The following is a 20074-nucleotide window of genomic DNA, read 5'->3' as shown; positions in this document are numbered from 1 at the left end:
TGCCTCGGCCATTCTGGCCTTCTCGCTGCTCCTTGAACCTGCCAGGTATCCTTGGCCTTTGCTCCTGCTGTCCTGCCTGCACGGTTCCTTCTCCAGCGAACCACTCACGGCTCCCTTCCCTCCGATGTTTACTCACCTGTCACCTCTGTGAGCCCTTCCCTGACCACTCATTCTTGCAAATTGATGATTTTTTTTTTTAACCTATGTCTGTACCTGTGTAACTGCCACCTAGACCGAGGTGTGGAACACTTCCAGCCTTTCCTGTGGTTCCCTTCTCCACTTCCTGGAAATAACCACTCATGAATTTTACCACCATTGATTAATTTGGCTGCTCTTAATCTTTTTAAAAATGAGGTCTTAGATCATGCATTCTTCTGTGCCCACTATATTTTATTTTATTAAAAAAATTTTTTTAACATTTTTGTATTTTTGAGAGAGACAGAGACAGAGTGCAAGCTGGGGGGTGGGCAGGGGCAGAGAGGGGGAGACACAGAATCCAAAGCAGGCTCCATGCTCTGAGCTGTCAGCATGGAGCCGGACAGGGGGCTCGAACTCACAGCCATGAGATCATGACCTGAGCTGAAGTCAGATGCTCAACCGGCTGAACCACCCAGGTGCCCCTGAAATCTCCATTTTCTAGATGATGACATTGAGGCTCAGAGAGGTGAAGCAACTTCCCCATGTCACACAGCATTAATGTCAGAGACAGGATTTGAACTGTGATCTGCCTGAACCCAAAGACTGTGCTTATAACCTGCTGTGTTAGTCCCTCCATGAAAGAGAATCTATACACTCATAGACAATATGTTCTTATGGAAGGAAGGCATATGGGGCATAAAGGTATTGATTCATTAAGTGCCTACTGTGTGCCAGGCAATGTACTAGCACCAGGGACATAATAATTAGCAAAACAGACACATCGGTATGTTTGTGCTTGTAGTTCTGTGTGCATACCTGTGTGTTTACTATAGTGAATAAATACATGCACATTTGTGTCTGGAGTGCTTGTCCATATGTGTATTTGCAGGTGTGTGTCTTTTGTTGTGTATGTGAGTATAACTCTGTGCCCAAGTGTGTAGGGATATGAGACAGCACAGTTTTGGAGCAGACCGTCCTTGTTCTAATCCTGGCTCCTGCCCTTACTAGCTGTGTAACTGTGGGCAATCTTCAAAATGCTGTACCTCCGTTTTCTTATTTATCGAATGGGGATAATGCCAGTTGTCCACTTTCTGGCATGCTTTAAGGGATTGCTACTCAAGATATAGATAGGACTCGTGCCTGTCCTAGAACTGTTTGTTTCTGGTCTATGACAAGGTAGGTACAGATATTACAGAAATATTTGTAGCATCGTGACATTGCCATAGTATCCAAGTGTGAGATCAGGGACAGGTCTCATGTAACAGGGTATAAACAAGGTTGGGTGTTGAATTCACAGTAAGACCTTATATTGATCGACAAACAACTGGAAATTAACAAAACAAAACAAAACAGACCCCCTCCCCCCCAAGCAAACCTGGTCTTTCACCACAGATAGTTTGAGAAGCACGGGTTTAAAAGATTAAGCAGGATGATAATGTGCAGAGCACTCAGAACCACGCCTGACACAGAGGGAGTATTCTGAGAGTTACTTGCGGTCATGCTGTGGGGGAATTGTTGTGTATATGTGACTTGATGTGTAATGGGGTGAGTCTGAACATGAGCCTGCAGCTATGGGTGTATGTGTGCATTCATGAATGTGCGGGTGCGTGCCTGTTTGTAGCTGATGGCAAAAATATGTGTGTATAAACACGAGTGCCCCTGGATGAGAGGGGACCTTATGCATGTGAGTATGTAGGGGTGGGGTCTGGGGTAAGGGGATTGGGGCAGGCTTCAGCACATTTCTTGCTGCCTCGGGACCCTCCATCACCAGGGGGAGGGGGAGGAGGGGCCATGGCAGCAGCAGCACTAATATAGTCTCAAATTTTATTACTGTGCCATCCAGGGGGCATCAGGGGAGGAATGCCAGCAGTGGGCAGGGGTGCTACCGGCCCCAGGACTCCACATGCTGAGTCAGCAGGGTTTCTGGGGCAGGGCTGGCCCAGGCACACCCTTTGGTCTGATGGGAGTGGTGGGGACTGGGGGAGGTGGTGGTGGGGATGGACTTTTTCTACAGTCTCACCTGGCATGGGGGGGGGGGGCGGGGGAGGGGATTCCATGGCTCTGACACCAGACCTAGTGAGAGTCTATGGAGAAAACTCCTCCTCTGTTTCTCTTTTCTCCTTGATGACATCTCTTGTCACTGCGATGTCTCTGTCCCTGTGAAATGACAGACCGCGGACGCCCATATAGAGCCAGGAGGGGCAGAGGGAGGTTGCAGCTACTCCTTGGGTGGGAAGGAAGTGCGAGAAGAGGGTTTGGTGAAAGAACTGGGGGGGGGGGGGTAGGAGACCTGGGGCAGCGTCCCTGAGCTGGGGCAACTCTCCATGAGATTGTGCTGGATCTAGGGGGAGCCTGGTGTGGACCAGGGCCTGGGCTCACCAGTGGAACTAGTAAGGGATTCATACTTCTCAGAGGAACTGGGCTGGGACAGACAGAAGCTGTCTCTGGCATTGAGTCAGAGGCCCCAGGATGTCTAAGGAAGGTCTTAAATTTGCACACTGGGCTCTAACTGTGCTGTGTGCCCGCAGGTGGTATGTGACCCAACTGGCCTCACTGTGAGCTCTCAGAGTCTCCTCCACCCGGTACCCTAAGCCCTGAGAGGGGCTGGCAGCCCAGAGGTCTGTATGTACAAACTGGTATAAAGAATCATTTATTAGTTTTTAACATGGTAGTCACGTTTCTATTTGTATTACTTACATAGTAATTCGCAAAATATATCAATGTTGACTTCATACCTTTGTATCTGCTGTTGCCTTTACATGGAACACTTTATCCTTAGCTTCCAGGAGAACTCCCAGGCATGCTTTAGAACCCCAGTCAGGACCCCTAGGGGCTCCCATTCAGGATTAATGGCACCTTTCCTGGAATCTACAGCACTTTGACTGTTGCACGTGTTGCCCTGAGTTGTAATAACCTGAGTGCCTACTGGTTTCCTCCACTGACTGGGGACTTCCATGAGGGAGGGCACATGTCTAAGTCACTACAGCATTCCTAGTACCAGCCTCATGTCTGGCACTCTGTGGGTGCCCAATTCATGTGCAGTGAAGTCAACCAAATGCCCTGATGAGCTCTCCAGGGCAGGATGCACATTGGGTCATTTATGTTTTCCCCAGGTATCTAATACAGCACATTTCATGTACTAGGAATACAGTAAGTAATTTTTGATTGAATAAGTGAGTATTGAATGAATGAATCAAAAGACAACCTCCTAGATCCCATTCCCTTTGACTTCGACCCCATCGCGTTCCCAGGCCTGACTTCAGCCTCAGTCCTGCTCTACCTCTAATCCCCAGAGCATTACCCACACACTGGTTCTCCAAGTCTGCTCCCAGGAACACTGGTTCCATGAAATGCTCTTTCCAGCATGGGAAAGGCTGCAAATGATAACAGCTTTTTAGACGAGCCCTTTTCACATATTTAAGGCTCTGCCATATAATCCTCACTACACTCTAGGTGATTGGTTTTATTGCCCCATTTTACAGACATGAAAATGAGGCTCAGAGCAGTTATACGACCTCTCCAAGGACACATAGCTAACAAATGGCAGAGTTGTGATTCCAAGGCTAGGATCCCTGATGGAGACATGGGAATCTTAAACGGGACTGAGTGTTCTTCGTAGTGTTCCAGTTCAACACCCTACTCCAGCCCAGGACAAATCCCCACCCCAACCCCAATTCTAGTCCTAGCCCCGGCTCCATTCTAAGCCCTGGAAAACTCCTAGCCATGCTTCAAAACTCTGCTAAGAACATTTAGGGGTACCCATTTGTTCCCTGGGAAACCTCAGTGGGAAAACAAAGAAACAAACAAACGAACAAGCCATGAGTCAGAGCAATAATTTTTACAATTCACATTTATTTTGGAAAAAAAAGTTCTGCTAAAAATACTCCTACAAAGGCATTGGAGTAACAGGATCAGGGTTGCTCATGGACATAGCTGGTGAGATTTCCTTGGTCATAGCAGTGGGGAGGAGCTAGGTCTGACCCACAGCCATCGGAACCCCAGCCGCATCACTTCCCAACACCCCAGCATTGTCAGGAAAACCCATGTTCACGACCAAAGGGAATAGGGTTCAGTGAAACCCTGCCAGACCCCCTGGTCCCTGGTTGAGAGCTCTGGCCTGCATGGCCCAGGCTGGAATGGACACCTGGGTTGTGGAGGGAGGAGTCCAAATGCTCACTTCCACCACCCATGGCTCTGACAGTGGCTCCAGGAGGCCATGGTCAAAGAAAATGTGCCCTGAACAGAGTTCCCCCACAGAGATCTGGATTTGATTGGCAAAGGGTCTGACAGGGGGTGGGGCTGAGTAGGGGCCACTGGTAGCAGCATAGCATAGTGTTGATGAAGGCAGATCCTGGGGTCAGAGACCACTGGCTGGCTCTGTGACCTGGGGAAGCCACCATACACGTCTCTGAGGTTCCTAGTCTCTGGGATGGGAATTCTGATTGTACCTGTCTCACAGAGCTGTGTGAGGGTAAAGCGAGACAATGTGTATAAAAAGTTAAGTGCGTTTCCTGGCACATCGTTGGCACTCAAGAAATAGCAGCTATGATTAGGATTTGGGGCTGGGCATGATCAACCAGTAATTACTCTTCTCTGGAGTCCAAAGAGCCTGGTTGTCAGGAAGTGTCCCTGCCAGGCCTGCCCTGGGCCGGCCTCAGGGACTCAGCTTTGTGCCCCCTGCTCAGCAGAATCCCTGTCCATGGAAGGGAGGACAGCCAGACTGACCACTCGTTCCGACCAATCCAGAGGCGCCTCCTTGGCCTTCCAGATCCCACAGGCAGTGGCCTCACCGGAAAGGGTGAAGGGTCCTTGGCATCAGGCAGGGGCTGTGTAGCCATGGACACTGCAGCCCAAGTGTCAGTGGAAAGGCACCTGGTTCTGGGGTTTGTAGTAAGACCCTCTGGTTGCCCAGTGTTGAGACTCTGGCCTCTGAACAGCAAGGTGGGGCGCTTGGGCAGTTTCCTAAGCCAATTATTTGCCTTGGACCTTCCTCTCTGGTGGGGAGGGGGATGTTCCACCCCAAATAAGTAAGACCCCTCCCAGATGGAGCCACTGAGGCCCCTACTTGGCTTCTGAGTTAGACTGTCTTGCCCACAAGCTGGTAGGCACTGTGGCCTGTGTGAGGGCTTTGCTCAGCTGGGGCACCATCCCACTGGCCACTGGGAGGGCCAGGTGTGGGCAATTCTGCCACTTACCCAGGAAAGGAAGTCAGCGTCACACTCAAAAGGAGGGTCCTGGGCCCTTGCGAGGGTCCATCTCTGACTCAGAGAATGGAGCTGTTGCTAATATTTGATATTAGCTGTTTTTCTCCCCATGTCTCTCACTCTCTCTTTGCGCTCTCGTCACGGCTAGGGCACTCCGGTTTAAGGACCGAGGATGAACGATGGGACTTGAAATTTTAAGAACTATCAGCACAGAATCATAGGGTGATGGAATCTTAAAAACATGAAATTCTTCTGTTAGAATCTTAGAATCACGGGGCTTGCAATCTTAGAATCTTGGAATCTTTTCTCCGCGGGATGTTAGATTGGACTTTTACAGTCTCGGCGGGGGCCCCCAGAGTGCACGTGGTCCTGGCTCTTACCTCCTCCCTCTCCCGTTCCCCTCCTCCAGCAGGGGCTGTTAAACCCTGAGTAGAGACAGGGTCCTTTACTCCCTCTTCTCCCTCCAGGGAAAGCCATGTTTTAGTCTGGGTAGCAGAGGTTGTTGGGGGCTGCATATGTGATGCTCTGGGCCCAGCTAGAAGACCCATCCTGACTTTGCCTGGCCCACCTGGCCAGGTGTTGAATGAACAGGCCTGGATTGTAGCCTTGGGATCTGTGGGGGTCTCCATAGGGTGGCCTGGGTGGGCTGCTGGGCCCCTGTGAAGTATTAAATTCCTGTTTCTTCTTGCTGTATCAGCTTTCCTGAGGCAGCCTTCATGCTGTGGAGCTAAACTCAGACAGACTCTGGGTCTGGGGGTCTTTCTAATTTTCCTGAAAGCTTAGCTCAGTCTGAACACATTCCTGAGGGTCAGCTCAGCCCCCACTTCATGGGTCCTAATCCATGTCTGAGTTGGGGCATCTTATCTGACGATGTCTTGCTTTTTCCTAATCCCTGTCTACGCCAGAACCTCCCTCCCTGCAGACATCAGGGCATAGGTCATTGTGGGGGAAGTGAAGAGATTTCAGTGTCTGGAGGAGTCTCCTAGAGGAGTTTATTAAAAATAGAGGCTGGCCTCAGGGGTTCTGACTTAAGGGGTCATGGTGCAGCCCAGGAATCTGCAAGATGAACGGCCCAGAAGATCCTAATACAGGTGGCTGATGGCAAAAGTTTCGAAAGATCCTATGAGGCAGGAAGGAGGGAACACTAAAGGCAGATGGCTTGCTTGGGATGGTCTGGGAATCACCTCTGGGAATCGCCTTCCTCACCAGCAGAGAGGGGATGATAACACCAGTAAGAGCCCCACACAGTGTACCAGCAATTAGTACCCTGCCCGTGGCATCAACCTCCTGAGGTGAGCCTCCCAGGGCAGCATCCCTGAGCCTTCCTGTGTCCCAGAACAAAGGACAAGTCACTGCCTTTGGTTTCCCTGAAGGGGAAACTGGCCAGCTCCAAGGTCATTCTTCATGCTAAATTATATGGCAGGAGCCATTTCATGGGAGTCTGCCAAGGCCAGCAAGTGGTATAGGCGTGTGCAATGTGGCTCCCCAACTTCTTTCTGGGTTTCCCCAGCACAACACACTACTGAAAATGGCAGGACCCCAGACAGACCCTTCCAACGCGTCTGGGTAATCTCGGCAGGGCCAGGCCTCCCGGGGCAGAGACAGGCTCCCTTGGGCAGTGTGCGAGCCACCACCCAAGCCCGAGCCCTTGCTCACCCCTGCACTCTGCTCTGTGCCCCCAGGGCTCTGCCAGCATGCTGGCCTGCCTTCCCACGCCACCACCGCCATCCGCATCCACGCAACTCTGGTCCCGAGTGGCAGCTCCCTCAGTGCCCGGCAGCTCTCAGCGGGGCCTGGCGGAAATGGGGTGAGGGTCAAGTGAGTGCAGCTGAATTAGGAACCAGGTAGCACAAAACCCACCCTGCTGTTCCAAGCAGCTGAAATGACTCTTTGGATTATCTGCCTCAGTGAGTGAGGATGGACAATGAAGCAGCAGGGCTTGGATTCTCCTGGAAGAAATGAGGGCTTTTCCAGGGGGCTCTTCCTCCAGGAGGAGAGGGGGAGCCATGAGGCATCCTGCCATCCATCTGATGGCTGGACGGACTCTTTCTGCTAGAACCCAATGCTCCTTCTGCTGCTCTTCTGCTCAAGAATCTGCTGTGGCTGGACTGGGCATCACGTGCAAGCTACTTCACCTTCCTCTTCAGTCAACCCCCACCTCCCACCACTCCTTTGGCTCATCCAGACCCGACTCCTCATGGCTGGACAATTCTGGCCTCTGCATCTCTGGTTATCCTGTACCTCCCACCTGGAGTGACCTTCCTCTCAACTTCTGTCATTTTCAAGACAGCCTCCTCCACGAAGGCCTCCCTGACAACCCCAGTGGTTTGAGCATTCTCTTCTCTTACCAACCAGCGTCAGACACGGACCGTGTGCTTCATGTCACCCGAGTGTGGTGGAGTGGGCATTGGGAACAGATGACCACAGCCCTGCTCTGTCCCTTCCTGGCTGTGTAATCCTGAGGAAGCTACTTCCCCTCTCTGAGCCTCAGTCTCCCCTCCCCCCCGTCCACCTATGGGAGAAAATAGTCCCTCCTCACAGGACGGTGGCGTAGAAAGTGTTTCGCATGCCTGGCTCGCCCAGTCCCATCTTCTCACTTTACAGGTGGGAGACTGAGGTTCAGTGAAGGCAAATGACTCATCCAGATTCATGTCTCAAGTTAGTCATAGGACAAAGGCTGCCACTCTGGGGTCAGGGTGTGTTTCCCCTAGCATCATGGGGCATCCTGCCCTTTGAATGCATTTGCCCTATTTGGCAAGAGTCTTCCAGCCTTTTAGTACCATCTTGGAACCACGGGGGCCCAGGAGAGAGCCAGGAGTGCCCGAGGGCTAGCACTGGGGTGGGTGGTGGTCTGGATCCTGGGTCCTTCCTGTGCTTCAGCCAGGCAGAGGAAGGGCTGGCTGGGCATGGTTGGGAGCTCCCGGTCTTCTGGGATGAGCCCCTGATTTGAGAGGGTGCAAGGCTAGTGACTGCACACAAGGGGGTAGCAGAGAGCTCCCTGAGAGGTGGCAGCATGGGGACCAACCAGAAATGATGGACAAAGTCCAGCTGATGCCATCTGAGCAGGAGGCACCACTGGTTAGTAAACAGCACTGCCCCAGTCCCTTAAGTGTCCCCGACTGCCCTCACATCCCAGCCCCTACTCTGAGGCCTTTTGGTCTAGCACGAAGGCCATCATCTATTCTGATTGATCCGTCCACATTTTACCAGTTGATAGAAATTTTGAATATCATCCCCCAGGAAGAGACCTGCTGATCAACAATAACCCATTCTGGGGGCTTCTGGGGCAGTAGGTAGGAGTGGAGTAGGAGTACCAGCCTGGCCCTACACACGTCTGCTTGTCACACCCTCCGAGAGCAGCTGGTCCCCATTTCCATGGTGCCCTGGCCCGTGTTTACAAGGCGGCTTTCTTTCCTCCAGTACCAACTGTGTGCAGAGCAGCCGGAAAGTCCTCTGACACTGCGGGGCAGGTGGGGGCTGGCACTTGGGGAGGTTGAGCCAGGAAAGGATTAGTAACCAGGCAGCGGGAGGCTCGGAGCCGTGTGCCCAGGCGAGTGGGTATTATCAGCGGAAGGCGCTTGGCAGAATGGCCTGCTGCTCCCCGCCGAGAAGCAAGCAAGAGGTGGTGGGGACAGAGCTGCCCCAGCAGCAGGGAGAGGTGGGCTTCTGCCCACACCCGAGGCAGTCACAGTGATACCTGTTACCCTGAAGTGGGGACACAGAGGGTCTGGGTGGCATCCTCACTCTGAGAAGCAGGCACAGGGGGGCCCGGGACCCCTGAAGACTCGGCACTCAAGGGTGGATGGGCAAATGAGTTGGCGAGCAGGCACCAGCCTAGCAGCTTAGGACAGGAAGCCATCTGACAGGAAGCACTGAGTGCCAGCCCTGTGTGGGGCCCCAGAGTAGTGGGGGGCGGGCTGGGGAGACGGAGTTAATCTGAAGAGCATCAAGGCAGCTCCCTCCAGAAGGTGACCTTGTGTGTTAGGACAGCTGCCACCCGTGCTGGGCAGCTTTGGGGCACAAAGGGCAGCTGGCTGGGCCAAGGCTGGCCAGTTCGTGGGCAGCAAGCCAATGCCTTCCCTGTGGCTCACTCTGTTGTTCCCCCCAGGGGCCGATGCTCCCCTTAATCCCTTCCTTCCCTTTACATCTCGGGCTCTGAGAACAGGTGAGTGACAGACAACAGGCTGGGCCAGGCTGCCCCATGGGCCACCTGCGGCTGGGATCCTTCCTCCTGGTCAGTCTCCCATGGACAAAGGGGAAGGTCCTGAGATGTGGTGTCTCTGCCTCTCCCTCCTCAGCCAGACTTGATATCCACAGCACATCCGCCTCCCTGCCTCCTCCTTCCACAGAAAGATTTCTGATTACATGTAAGTAGGAGCCCATTTGCACAGAGATTGGTATTGACCAGGATAAGGGGATCTTACCTGTGGCTTTGACTGGGGACGCATGGCTACTCCAGGACCCTCGCACTACCACTATCACACTTACCTAACACCCGGACCCCCTTCCTTTGGCCCAGGAGAACCAAGTGCACCCCTGTCAACCTCCTGCTCCTGAGCCTCCCGAAGCGGCTCATCCTGATTTGCAGGGCATTGAACGTGAATTCCGAGCCACTTCCAACTTGCTTCTTCTGTTGCCCGTGCTTTTGACAAGCCCGAGCCAGAAAGGCCACGTGGACCTTTGGTGTCCTCCATGTGTTTTCTCAGCCCTGGGCCTTCTAGAACCCCGGGGAAGGAAGCATCCCTTAAAAGAGCATCATGGGTCACTTGACATGCCCCAGGGTGCCAGAGTCTCTCTTGGAACTTACAGAGAACAGGGGTCATTTTATAACTAAAGTGTTTATTTCCATTCAGTTCACTAACCGATTGTTCTGCTCAAGTGCCTGCATTTGCTCACAGGAGGGAGTTTGTAGCCAGACCTCATGGCTGATGGTTTTCCCACGGCCAAGACCTTCAGACCTGGGTGAAGGTCTGGGCTGGGGGTGGGGGGAGGGGGTGGGAGAGAAACCATACACTTTCCCCCCAGTGGAGGGAAGGAGCGCCTGCACACATCTCTGAGGGTGACACTCTGGAGGGCTGGGATATCACAGTGAATGATCTGGGGCCCAGTCTAGGCTCCCAGAGGCGAAACTGGCTTCTGGCCATCCGAGGGCACTCAGGAACCTCGAAGGGGCCTATTTGTCTAGAAAGTACTGGACAGACTGGGGCAGAGGGCGGGTGGAGAAGTGGGCAAAGTCGTGTGATTCTGCAGCCCTAGGGCTCACTTCTTTCTCAATCTGGTGCTTTCGAAAACAGTCCTGGGTGGGGTGCCCCTCCACCTTGGCCCCTCATCCTCCCAAATCTCACTTGGTCTCTGAATGGCCCAGATGGCCCCGTGGCAGTTGGCTTTGGTGAGGCCTGGCAGCAGGGGGGAACTCTCTGCAGGGGGAGGAGGGAAGAGTGTCAATGAAAACCATATAAAAAATCCAGAAATGTGCATATAAAATCTCGCCCTTGGTGTATTGCCTAAGTCAGTAAGCAGAAAGCACCTTCTTCTTGGAGAAGGATCAAGTCCTCAAAAGGTAGGAAATGTCAAAGTGTCACTTCATTGTCATTAAAAAAAAAAAAAACAACCCAACAAACAAACCCCCCAAACCAAATCCACCCCTGACCAAAATACCCCCGAGTCCACGAATTGCTGTAAACAAACCCAAATGCAGGAGCAATCCTTCTCAGTGGCAGTCGTCACTGCAGCATCGGGCCTGCAAGCAGGGCTATGCATCCTCAGGAACGTTGACCTTGCCGGTGTCCCCGTGGTTTCCCCGACCGAGGAAGACAACAGCCCCCTTTCGGCCCCATGAGCCGACAGGAGAAACAAGTCTTTTTCATTGGAGTTTCTAAAATATTCTCCAAAGACAGAAAGATTCTTCTGTTTGCCCAGTGGCGGCGGGAGTGGAGTTTCCCCGAGTGGTTCTCGTGGTGGCTGCCTGTCCGCCCGCCTGCTCCGTCTGCCTGCCGTGTGGCTGTTGAGTGAGGCCTGGAAGAACAGCCCAGGGACAGGAGAGAAGGGTGGCCCCTGTCTCCCCCTTCACATTGGTTTTCCTGAAAGTGTTTCTTGGCTCTGGCCAGGTCGCCTTCCCAGAGGGAGTTGGAGAGAAACTGCTTTTGGTCTCCAATTGGGACAAATCGCGTGGATCTCCCAAGCCCTTTTTTTTTTTTTTCTTTTCTTTTCTTTTTTTTTCCCTAAGAACAATGATCACTTTCCTTATGAGAATCCTCTTTAAAAAATATTCCTTATATTTCCCGCCCCCTCCCTGGATCTATTTTCTTTTGTCCCTGTTCCCTTTTTTCCATCATCTGAGTTGCACATATTCTTGGTGACGTCTCGTGGCTGGAGCACTGCTCGGTTCTTCCTGCTGCCCGTGGCCTCCTGGCAGGTGGCTGACCCTGCGGTGGACGTGGACGGAGAACCAGGGGGCTGGCGTGTGGGGCGGAGTGGGGGGGGGGGCTGGAGGAAGAGGTGAGCCGAGGCGGATGAATGTCAAACCTCCACAGACTGGATCTGGTTCATCTGTGCCCGCATCACCTGGATACTGTTCAGGATTTTTTTCTGGTGGCCAGCCAAGGTGACCCCAACCCGGAGAATGTCCCTTTAGGAGAGAAGCATGTGCGTTAGGAAATGTGGGGATGGAGGGGACTTTGGGCCAGGTAGAGAGCTGTCTGGGCTTCTCCAGGGGTGTCCTGCTGAAGAGAGCAAGGGAGGGGGGTGAGTGGGTGGATGTCTGGAGCAGGAGTGATGGGCTGGGGGTGGAAGGAGCGCGTGACTGGGAGTCAGGACACTCAGGGGGCACTGGTCTCCCCTGCTACGGGGAGGGAGGAGGGAACTTGCACTTATGAAGCGCCCGCTCACTTTATATCCCTTTGATCGTCCTACCAATCTCCCGTTTACAGAAGAAAACTGGGGCTGAGGGAGGTTCTGATTGGCCCATGGTCACAGGCAGACCTGGGTGGTGTTCTGAATATGACCCCAAGCTGGCCATCTTGTCCCACACATCCCTACTGGACACTGTCTGTCCCTCACCCTCCAGAGCCCCCTACTTAGTGGGATGGGTGGGGAGGGGTATTGATGATGGTGGGTGGAGGCAGCCGGGCACTTACTCCATCATCATCTGCGACACGACGTCGAAGGAGGTGAAGCCGGCATTGGCGAAGCTCTCCTTGTACTGCCCCATCTTGATGGCTTCCAGCCACTCATCCACGGTGTTAAAGCTGGTGTAGTCGGGGATCGTGCGGTCCAGCAGCGGCAGGTTGATTCTGGGGGTGGCGTGGGCAACAGAGATGGTCAGGGCATGAGCTGGGAGGGGGGGCGGGGGTAAGCATGGGCGTGGGCACACCCGTGGGCTGCGTACCTGCACCTGTGTATCCATCTGCATGAACAAAGGTGAATGGATGTATACGTATGCGAGTATTTCTGTGTGAGAGTGGATGTGAATTTGCACCTATGTAAATGAGCACACGTATATGTGTGGCTATGTGAGAGTGAGTGTGTGTGCAGGACTCCATGCTGAGGCCACCTGGAAAACCCAGGGAAGCCTCTGTGGGGACCCCTGGAAGGCTGGACCACCACGGTGAGGAGGGAGACGCTTCTCCAAGCCTCCTATTTGCAGGAGGAAGGAGTCTAAGTGTGGCGGGACTAAGTGTGCTACTATTCCGTATTTCCTCCATCCTTCTCCACGCTGGAGAATTTTAATAAATATTTAATAAATATTAAAAAAAAAAGTGCTTCCTTTACCACCTTTACCGCTTCCTTCTCCTTTTCTGTGTCCTGGGCTTCTCCACACCCCCAAGGCAGGGCAAATGCCCAGTGAACATTAGTGCTGGCCTTCCCTGACCCCAAGCTGCAGTGTAGATCATCTGCCCGCGGCAGGTGGAGCTTGAGGGAGTGGAGATTTGGAGACAGGAAGGGCTGGCTGGGGATGGGGTGGAGATATACTGGGAGGAGGGAGTGGGGCCAGACCAGAGCCGTACCCGGAGGAGAGGGGTGCCATGGCTTTGAGGCTGTTGGGGTTTCGGATCATCTTGTCCAGCGTGTTGACGATCTGGCCAAACTTAGGCCGGTGGTTTCGGTCCTTCTGCCAGCAGTCTAACATGAGCTGATGTAGGGCGCTTGGGCAGTCCATGGGTGGCGGCAGCCGATAGTCCTGCTCTATGGCATTGATTACCTGGAAACAACACAGGGGCAGCGTTGGTGGGGTGGGTGGGGTAAGAGCATCTGCCTCTAACCTGTCCTGTCTTTCCACCCCCCACTCTGTATTGCAGGAAAGACCTATTTGGTTGCCATGGCAACTGCTTTCACCTCCTGGATACAGCCCCAAGGACGGGCCTCACCTGAGTTCCCACCGCCTATGGCCTCAGTCTGACCTGCAACCTGGGTGCCTACCCCCTCTCTCCAATCTGTCCTGCCACTAGGCCCAGAATCACTTTCCCTAGCTGGACCGTGAGTCGCCCTCCATGCTCAAGAAGCTTCTTCAAGTCCTTCCCGTTTTGTGTTGTTGCAGATCAGAATTTGCTGGCTTGATTTTCAAACACCCCATTATTGAACCTTATCAACCTTTCTGATCATCTTTCCTCTCTACCGATCCCCAATATGATCCCTCAGTTCCCACCTCGGGGCCTTTGCACGGGTTATCGTTCCCATTTGAAGTCCTCATGTCTCCAAGTCCTACTACTGTGAGCATCCCACCTGTCCTGTGAAGACTTCCTGATTTTGTTCATGCTGCCCTTGCCTCAACACCTACAGGACTTGACACCTGCCTTCTCCCATTTAACAGCTGATCATAAAGTTCCTGATGACAACATCTTGTTCCTGGAATAAGCGTCCTGTCCCCCAGTTATGTGGAAAACACCTGAGATAGTCTCACTCAGGGCTGACCACAAAGTGAAGGCATCTTGAAGATTTGCTGAATTGTGGATGTGTAGGCCTTTCCTGTTCTTGACCTCTGGAGAGTCCAGGGTCCTGTGTAGACATCTGAATCAGCCACCATTGGGCTGGGAGCTGCCTTGGCCTGGTATCTCAGAGACCTTGCTCCCATTCCCTGGGAGATCAGAAAAAGGCCAGGAATTCTGGATCTTCCCCTCCCATCTGGCTGGCCACAGAGGCTCTGCCCAGCCCCCTTGGATACTCACATCCTGGTTGGTCATGTCCCAGTAGGGCCGTTCCCCGTAGGACATCACCTCCCACATGACGATACCATAGCTCCACACGTCACTGGCTGAGGTGAACTTCCGGTACTGGATGGCTTCTGGGGCCGTCCAGCGGATGGGGATCTTCCCACCCTGGGGAACACAATGAGGAAAGTTAATGGGTGAGAGGCTGATCCATGTGGTCTCTGCTCTCAATATTCCTCACCCTATGCCCTGTGCGTACCAGTCACACGAAGCCCCTCATTCTTTCTCAAACTCACCATGCTACTTTAGGCCTTGAGAATTTGCACATGCTGTTCCCTCTGCATGAAATGCCTTTCCTCACTCTGCTGTCTGAAAACCCCTTCTTATCCTTTAAGTATCTCTGAAAGTCTCTCCCTAAGTCCCAAGTGCCAAGGAGTTGCTCACTCTTTTTAATCCTCCAACTGGGTCCTCGATCTCTGTCAGGGAGGCACTTGTCATACAGAGCAGTACTGAAATCATTTGCCTGTGTGCTTGCCTCTTCTTATGCTATAGATTCTGAGTTCTTCGGGCAGGGGCTTCGTCTTGCTCTTTTCTGTTTAAAACTCTTCAGCAGGGGACAGTCCTGAGTTTAGGCATTCCAGGTCTCCAAAATCAGCCCTGCCTGCCTCTCCAGTCTCACTGCCCACCACCTCCCCTCTTAGGGTCTGTGTTCCAGTCACAGCTTGGCTTGAGAACATGGCATCTGACAAACTTTTACTGGCCCTTCAGCTTTCAGCTCACATCTCACCCCCTCTTAGCAAGCCTTCCTGGGTCTCCCAAGACTGGTGTCCTGACTTAGAGCTCTGTTACCCCATGTTTCTCTGCACATCTGTGTCCCCTGCCAGCCTGTGAGCTCCAAGAGGGCAGAAACTGTGATTTATGCCTCTATGTCTCTTGGGTCCGGCACACTGCTTGGCATTAGCAGGTGTCAGTGAAAAGGTATTGTAGGGAGAGATGGACACCTATGTCCTCTTTCCTGGCACCATGACCCCGCTGTTCTCTGCCTCCATCTTACCAGTGCGCTGGTGTAGGTGGGGTCTGAGGTATCATCCTCCAGAAAGCGTGAGAGCCCAAAGTCAGACACCTTGCAGACCAGGTTGCTGTTGACGAGGATGTTGCGGGCGGCCAGGTCGCGGTGGACGTAGTTCATGTCTGCCAGGTACTTCATGCCAGCCGCGATGCCCCGGAGCATGCCCACCAGCTGGATGACTGTGAACTGCCCATCATTTTGCTTTGGGAGAAGTGGAGAAAACACAGTGAATGGGAGGGCATCAATCAGAGCTCTGGATCATCGGCACAACAGGAAACCAGAGCAGGACCCTGCTACCCTGGCCTCATGCTCCCTGTGGGAAGAATTCAGATGCTTGGGGGTCTTAGAGAGGCCCACGAGAGGCCAATTTCACGGTGGGGGAAAGAACATGGGCTTTGGAGTAGACACAGCTGGTTTGACTCTGGCTCTGCCCTTTGCTGGCCGTGCAACCTTGGACAAGTGATCTAACCTCTTGAGTCTGTTTCCTCATCTGTGTATTAAATGGGGATAAATGATATCCACCTCCCAGGGCTGTCTGAGTTAAATAAGAAGGCGCACAGAGGTATGTGCATGGCACATAGGAGGTGCTTAAAAACATTTGTTAAATGGCAACTAGTCTAGCAGCACGTTTCTATGCTTTTTGTCTAGCTGGTTAACTGTGATCTCCTGGGGGGTCTGAAAACTCTCCTCTCTTGGCCTTGTGCTCTGGACTCCTCCCACTAGCCCATATGGCTTTGGAGAAATCCAAAATCTGGTGAAAATCCTGGACTAGGGTTCAAGAGACCTGGTTCCAGTCCTGGCTCTCACCCTGACCCCCTAGGTAATCCTGGGCAAACCGTACCCATCTTTGAACCTCACTTTTCTCTCCTGCATAATGAGAAGGTTGGCTAAAAGCATAGATGATAACGGATTTCAGGCTGCGTGCTAACTTTGACGGACTGGTTGTGGTTTCCTAGATTGAAAGGATTCTGAGACTGCTACCTGGTTCAGGGGGACAGAGTTCTGGGGTCATTAGCAATGTCTGCCACTGGTAAGAGGATGGAAAGAGGCAGCATACGAGCCCCTCCTGACACAGGTTTTCCCCAAGACCCCGTCAGGCTCTGACAACATCCACCACTCCTTTTCCTCCCCACCCATGGGCCCCTGGAACTCTTGGCTTTCCCTACCCGGAGGAAGGAGTCCAGGGAGCCATTCTCCATGAACTCAGTGATGATCATCACAGGCGTGCTCTTGGTGACAACACCCTCCAGGTGGATGACGTTGGGGTGGTCGAACTGGCCCATGATGGAGGCCTCGCTCAGGAAGTCCCGGCGCTGCTTCTCAGTATAGCCTGACTTGAGCGTCTTGATGGCCACAAAGATCTCTCTCTTGCCTGGCAGTTTTAGGTGGCCACTGCATACCTCACCAAACTCCCCTGGGACACACACACCAAGAAAGGCAGGATGTCACTTGCCAGCTGGAAATGTCACCTTCCCACTCCCTGTAACCTCTATTCCTGGGTCCTGAATGAACTTGTTCTCCCCAGTGGTCAGCTCATCCTCTTGACAAAGAACCCCTTTGTAGAATGTGGGGGCCCCTAAGGTCTCAGTAAACTCTCCACAGCTGCCCCATGGTATTTGGCTGGGTATGGGGTAAGGCTGTAGGGGAACCTGGGGGGATGGAGAGAGGGACAGGAAGGACACAGCACTAGACCGAGTCCAGAGAATTGGGTTCTAGACCTAGCTCAATCTCTGACATGATATGCAAGCTCCTTCCCAGCCCTGTGCCTCAGTTTCCTCATCTATCGATGAGGTAGTTTTCCTGGATGACCCTTGAGGGCTTTTCCACCTTGGCTATTCTGAACCTTCAGGCCTTGGAGGGTCCTCTGAGGCTCCTACCCCACATGCTCCCCTCTGCCTCTAGAGTACTCCCCCCTCATGGCTGAGGCCATGGTACCTGGGAGAGCACCCACCACCTACCTGCTCCAATCACCTGCTCAATTTTGACACAGGAGATGTCAATTTCCTTGGCAAACTCCCGCACTGCCTCATTGGGGTCCTCATAGGTGAAAGGGTCGATGTAGATCTTCATGCCTGGGGTCACTGGGGGACAAGACCAGGCTTGGTCACATGCACAGAATCAAGATGCGGACAAATGGAAAGGCTACAGTGAGTCCCTCTGTAGAGGGAAATACACTCCCATATGGCCCCATAGGAACTGGGCAACCCTTTGCAGGTTACTTGACCTCTCTGAGTCTCGGTGAGCAGATGGGCACTGAGCTGAGTAGAAGGGTGAGGAGAACAGAGAGCTCGGCAGAGAGAGCAAATAGGTTCTAGCTCTTGTTCCAACTCTAGTTGATTAGTAATGTCTTCCTGAAGGAGCTAAAAGACTGTCAGGGTTGTTTAGCAATGTCTACTATGGGTGTGGGCATAAAAGGATAGATAGGTTTGTCACTCTTGTGTTAGAGAATCAGGGGGTGCAAAGAAAAGGAAGAGGAAGTCAAGAATGAAGAGAGAGATTTGGAAGATATAGAGAAAGAGGAGGCAGGAGTCCATGTTCTTGGGCAACTGCTAAGGAGCCTTCCCTGTCTTTTAAGGCTTAATTTAAGCATCCTCTCCCTTCAGGGAACTTCCTGGCTGCCTCAGCTCTCCCAGGCAGGCCCCAGAGCCTGGAGGGGCTGCCTACTCACTAGGGTCGGAGGACCCATCACTCGGCCCACTTCCCAGGTCCCCCACTAGTTAGTCTTAAACCACGCCGGATCTCAAATTTCCTGGTGATCAGCATGTGGCTGGACATGGGGCATATTAATTTGATTCTTGATTTGGATGTACTTTTTTATTTGATGCAGAAATTAAGGATGTAACTTGGATATCAAAGACCTAATTCTGATCCTAGCACTGAGCCAACAAAACACTTGGAAGGAAGGGAAAGGTGATCAATCCCATATTCTCCCTCCCAGATAACTCATCCTCTGCTGCCCAGGCCTCCCTCTGGCTTCCCCATCTCCCTGCCCACATTCTCCATTGCCCCAGGGGCAGCGACTTTGGAGGCAGCAACTCGAGGAGGAGGGAGCTGGAGTCCCTGGACCATAGTAAGGCTTGGCTGGTTGGTGAATGGGGGCATCAATGCTGCTCAGCTGTGTGACCTTGGACATGTTAGTTGATCACTCTGTTTCTGTTGCAGATATTCCAGGAATCTAAAATTGGAACCTCTAACACACAGGTTGGCAAACTGGCCCACTGACCGTTTTGTAAATAAAGTTTTATTGGAACATAGCTGTGTGCATTCCTTTGCCTGGTGCTGCTTTCAGCTACAGTGACCAAGTTGAGTAGTTAACAATAGAGACCCTATGGTATTTTTACTCTCTGGTCCATTACAGAAAAGTTTGCCAACTACTGTTCTAATACATTAGCTGTTTTTTGGATTATTTATGTAGGTGTTTGTCTAGCCCTTTAATTAACTAATTAACTTATTTATTTATTTATTTATTTAGATTTTATTTTTAAGTAATCTCCACACTCAACATGGGGCTCAAACTCACAACCCCGAGATCAAGAATTACATGTTTTACCAATTGAGCCAGCCAGGGCTCCCTGTCTAGCGCTTTAGGTGAAGGTTTCTTAATTTGGGTCTGTGAACCACTTGACAGACTCAGGATGAGTTTGGTGGGACAGGGGAGTCTGGTAACCTCCCAAATGGAATGCATGTATGCATGTATGCATGTATGTATTTATTTATTTATTTTAGAGAGAGAGCACAAGTGGGGAGGGGGGCAGAGACAGAGAGAAGGAAAGAGAGGAGAATCTTACTGGCTCCATGGCTCCATGCCCAGAGTGGGGCTCAACGTGGGGCTCGATCCCACAACTGTGAGATCATAACCTGAGCCAAAGTCAAGAGTGGGACGCTTAACCAACTGGGCTATCCAGGCACCCCTATTATTACCATTTTGAATTAGAAAAGTGACTCATACTCTTTATTTATAGTCTAAAAATTATGGAAATAAATATTGTGAAAGTTGAAGTTCTCCCCAAATCCATCCCCGAGTTTAGATTTTTCTGTTTTTTAATTTTATATACACACGTGTATGCATATTTGTGTTTTTCTGGCCATAGGATCCAAAATTTTCAGCTGACTCAGAGGAGCCTGAGACCCCAAAAGAAATTAAGAACCACCACCTATAACTGTGGGAGCCTGGGTGGAGGGGGTGGGTAGGTGCATGGTCTTTCCTCGTTTTTCTCTCCCCTAGAATAATGCATAAAGTTCTACATGGAATATACACTCAGTGTCTATAGAGCTGAGCAGAATCCATGTGACAGAGATAAAAGACCCTTTGTGTCCAGCACTGGGCAGGCTCTTTATATGGATTATCTCATTTTCTGCACCCAACAACTCTTGGAGGAAAGGATCACTATTTTCATTTCATGCATGAGGGAACTGCAGCTCAGAGAGCCTAAGTAACCTACCGAAGGCCACACAGCTAGAAAATGGTATAGCCAGGACTTGAATCCAGGCCTGTCAGATTTGAGCCAAGGGCCACT

The 20074-nt window shown here is 52.1% G+C and overlaps 1 protein-coding gene across 5 annotated transcripts in view; it reads right to left on the bottom strand.

Moving 5' to 3' along the window:
* Positions 1-10161: 10161 nt before the first annotated feature.
* The window catches only part of EPHB2 (EPH receptor B2), a 187312-nt gene continuing 177399 nt past the window's right edge, over positions 10162-20074 (bottom strand). For 2 of the 5 annotated variants that reach the window (XM_027060130.2, XM_027060126.2), the window contains exons 10-16: positions 17516-17656; positions 16724-16971; positions 15543-15758; positions 14507-14656; positions 13349-13542; positions 12479-12634; positions 10162-11970 (exon numbers count right to left, since the gene is read on the bottom strand). In XM_027060130.2, the coding sequence (XP_026915931.1) occupies positions 11862-11970; positions 12479-12634; positions 13349-13542; positions 14507-14656; positions 15543-15758; positions 16724-16971; positions 17516-17656 (1214 nt within the window). In that variant the 3' untranslated portion in view covers positions 10162-11861. The remainder of the gene's footprint in view (positions 11971-12478; positions 12635-13348; positions 13543-14506; positions 14657-15542; positions 15759-16723; positions 16972-17515; positions 17657-20074) is intronic. The other 3 variants (XM_027060128.2, XM_027060129.2, XM_027060127.2) reach the window with 2 other exon arrangements.

The sequence above is a fragment of the Acinonyx jubatus genome, chromosome C1 (genome assembly GCF_027475565.1).
Source record: "Acinonyx jubatus isolate Ajub_Pintada_27869175 chromosome C1, VMU_Ajub_asm_v1.0, whole genome shotgun sequence".
NCBI lineage: Eukaryota > Metazoa > Chordata > Mammalia > Carnivora > Felidae > Acinonyx > Acinonyx jubatus.
The sequence above is the reverse complement of the archived record's forward strand: the minus strand, read 5'-3'. Positions and strand labels throughout refer to the sequence as shown.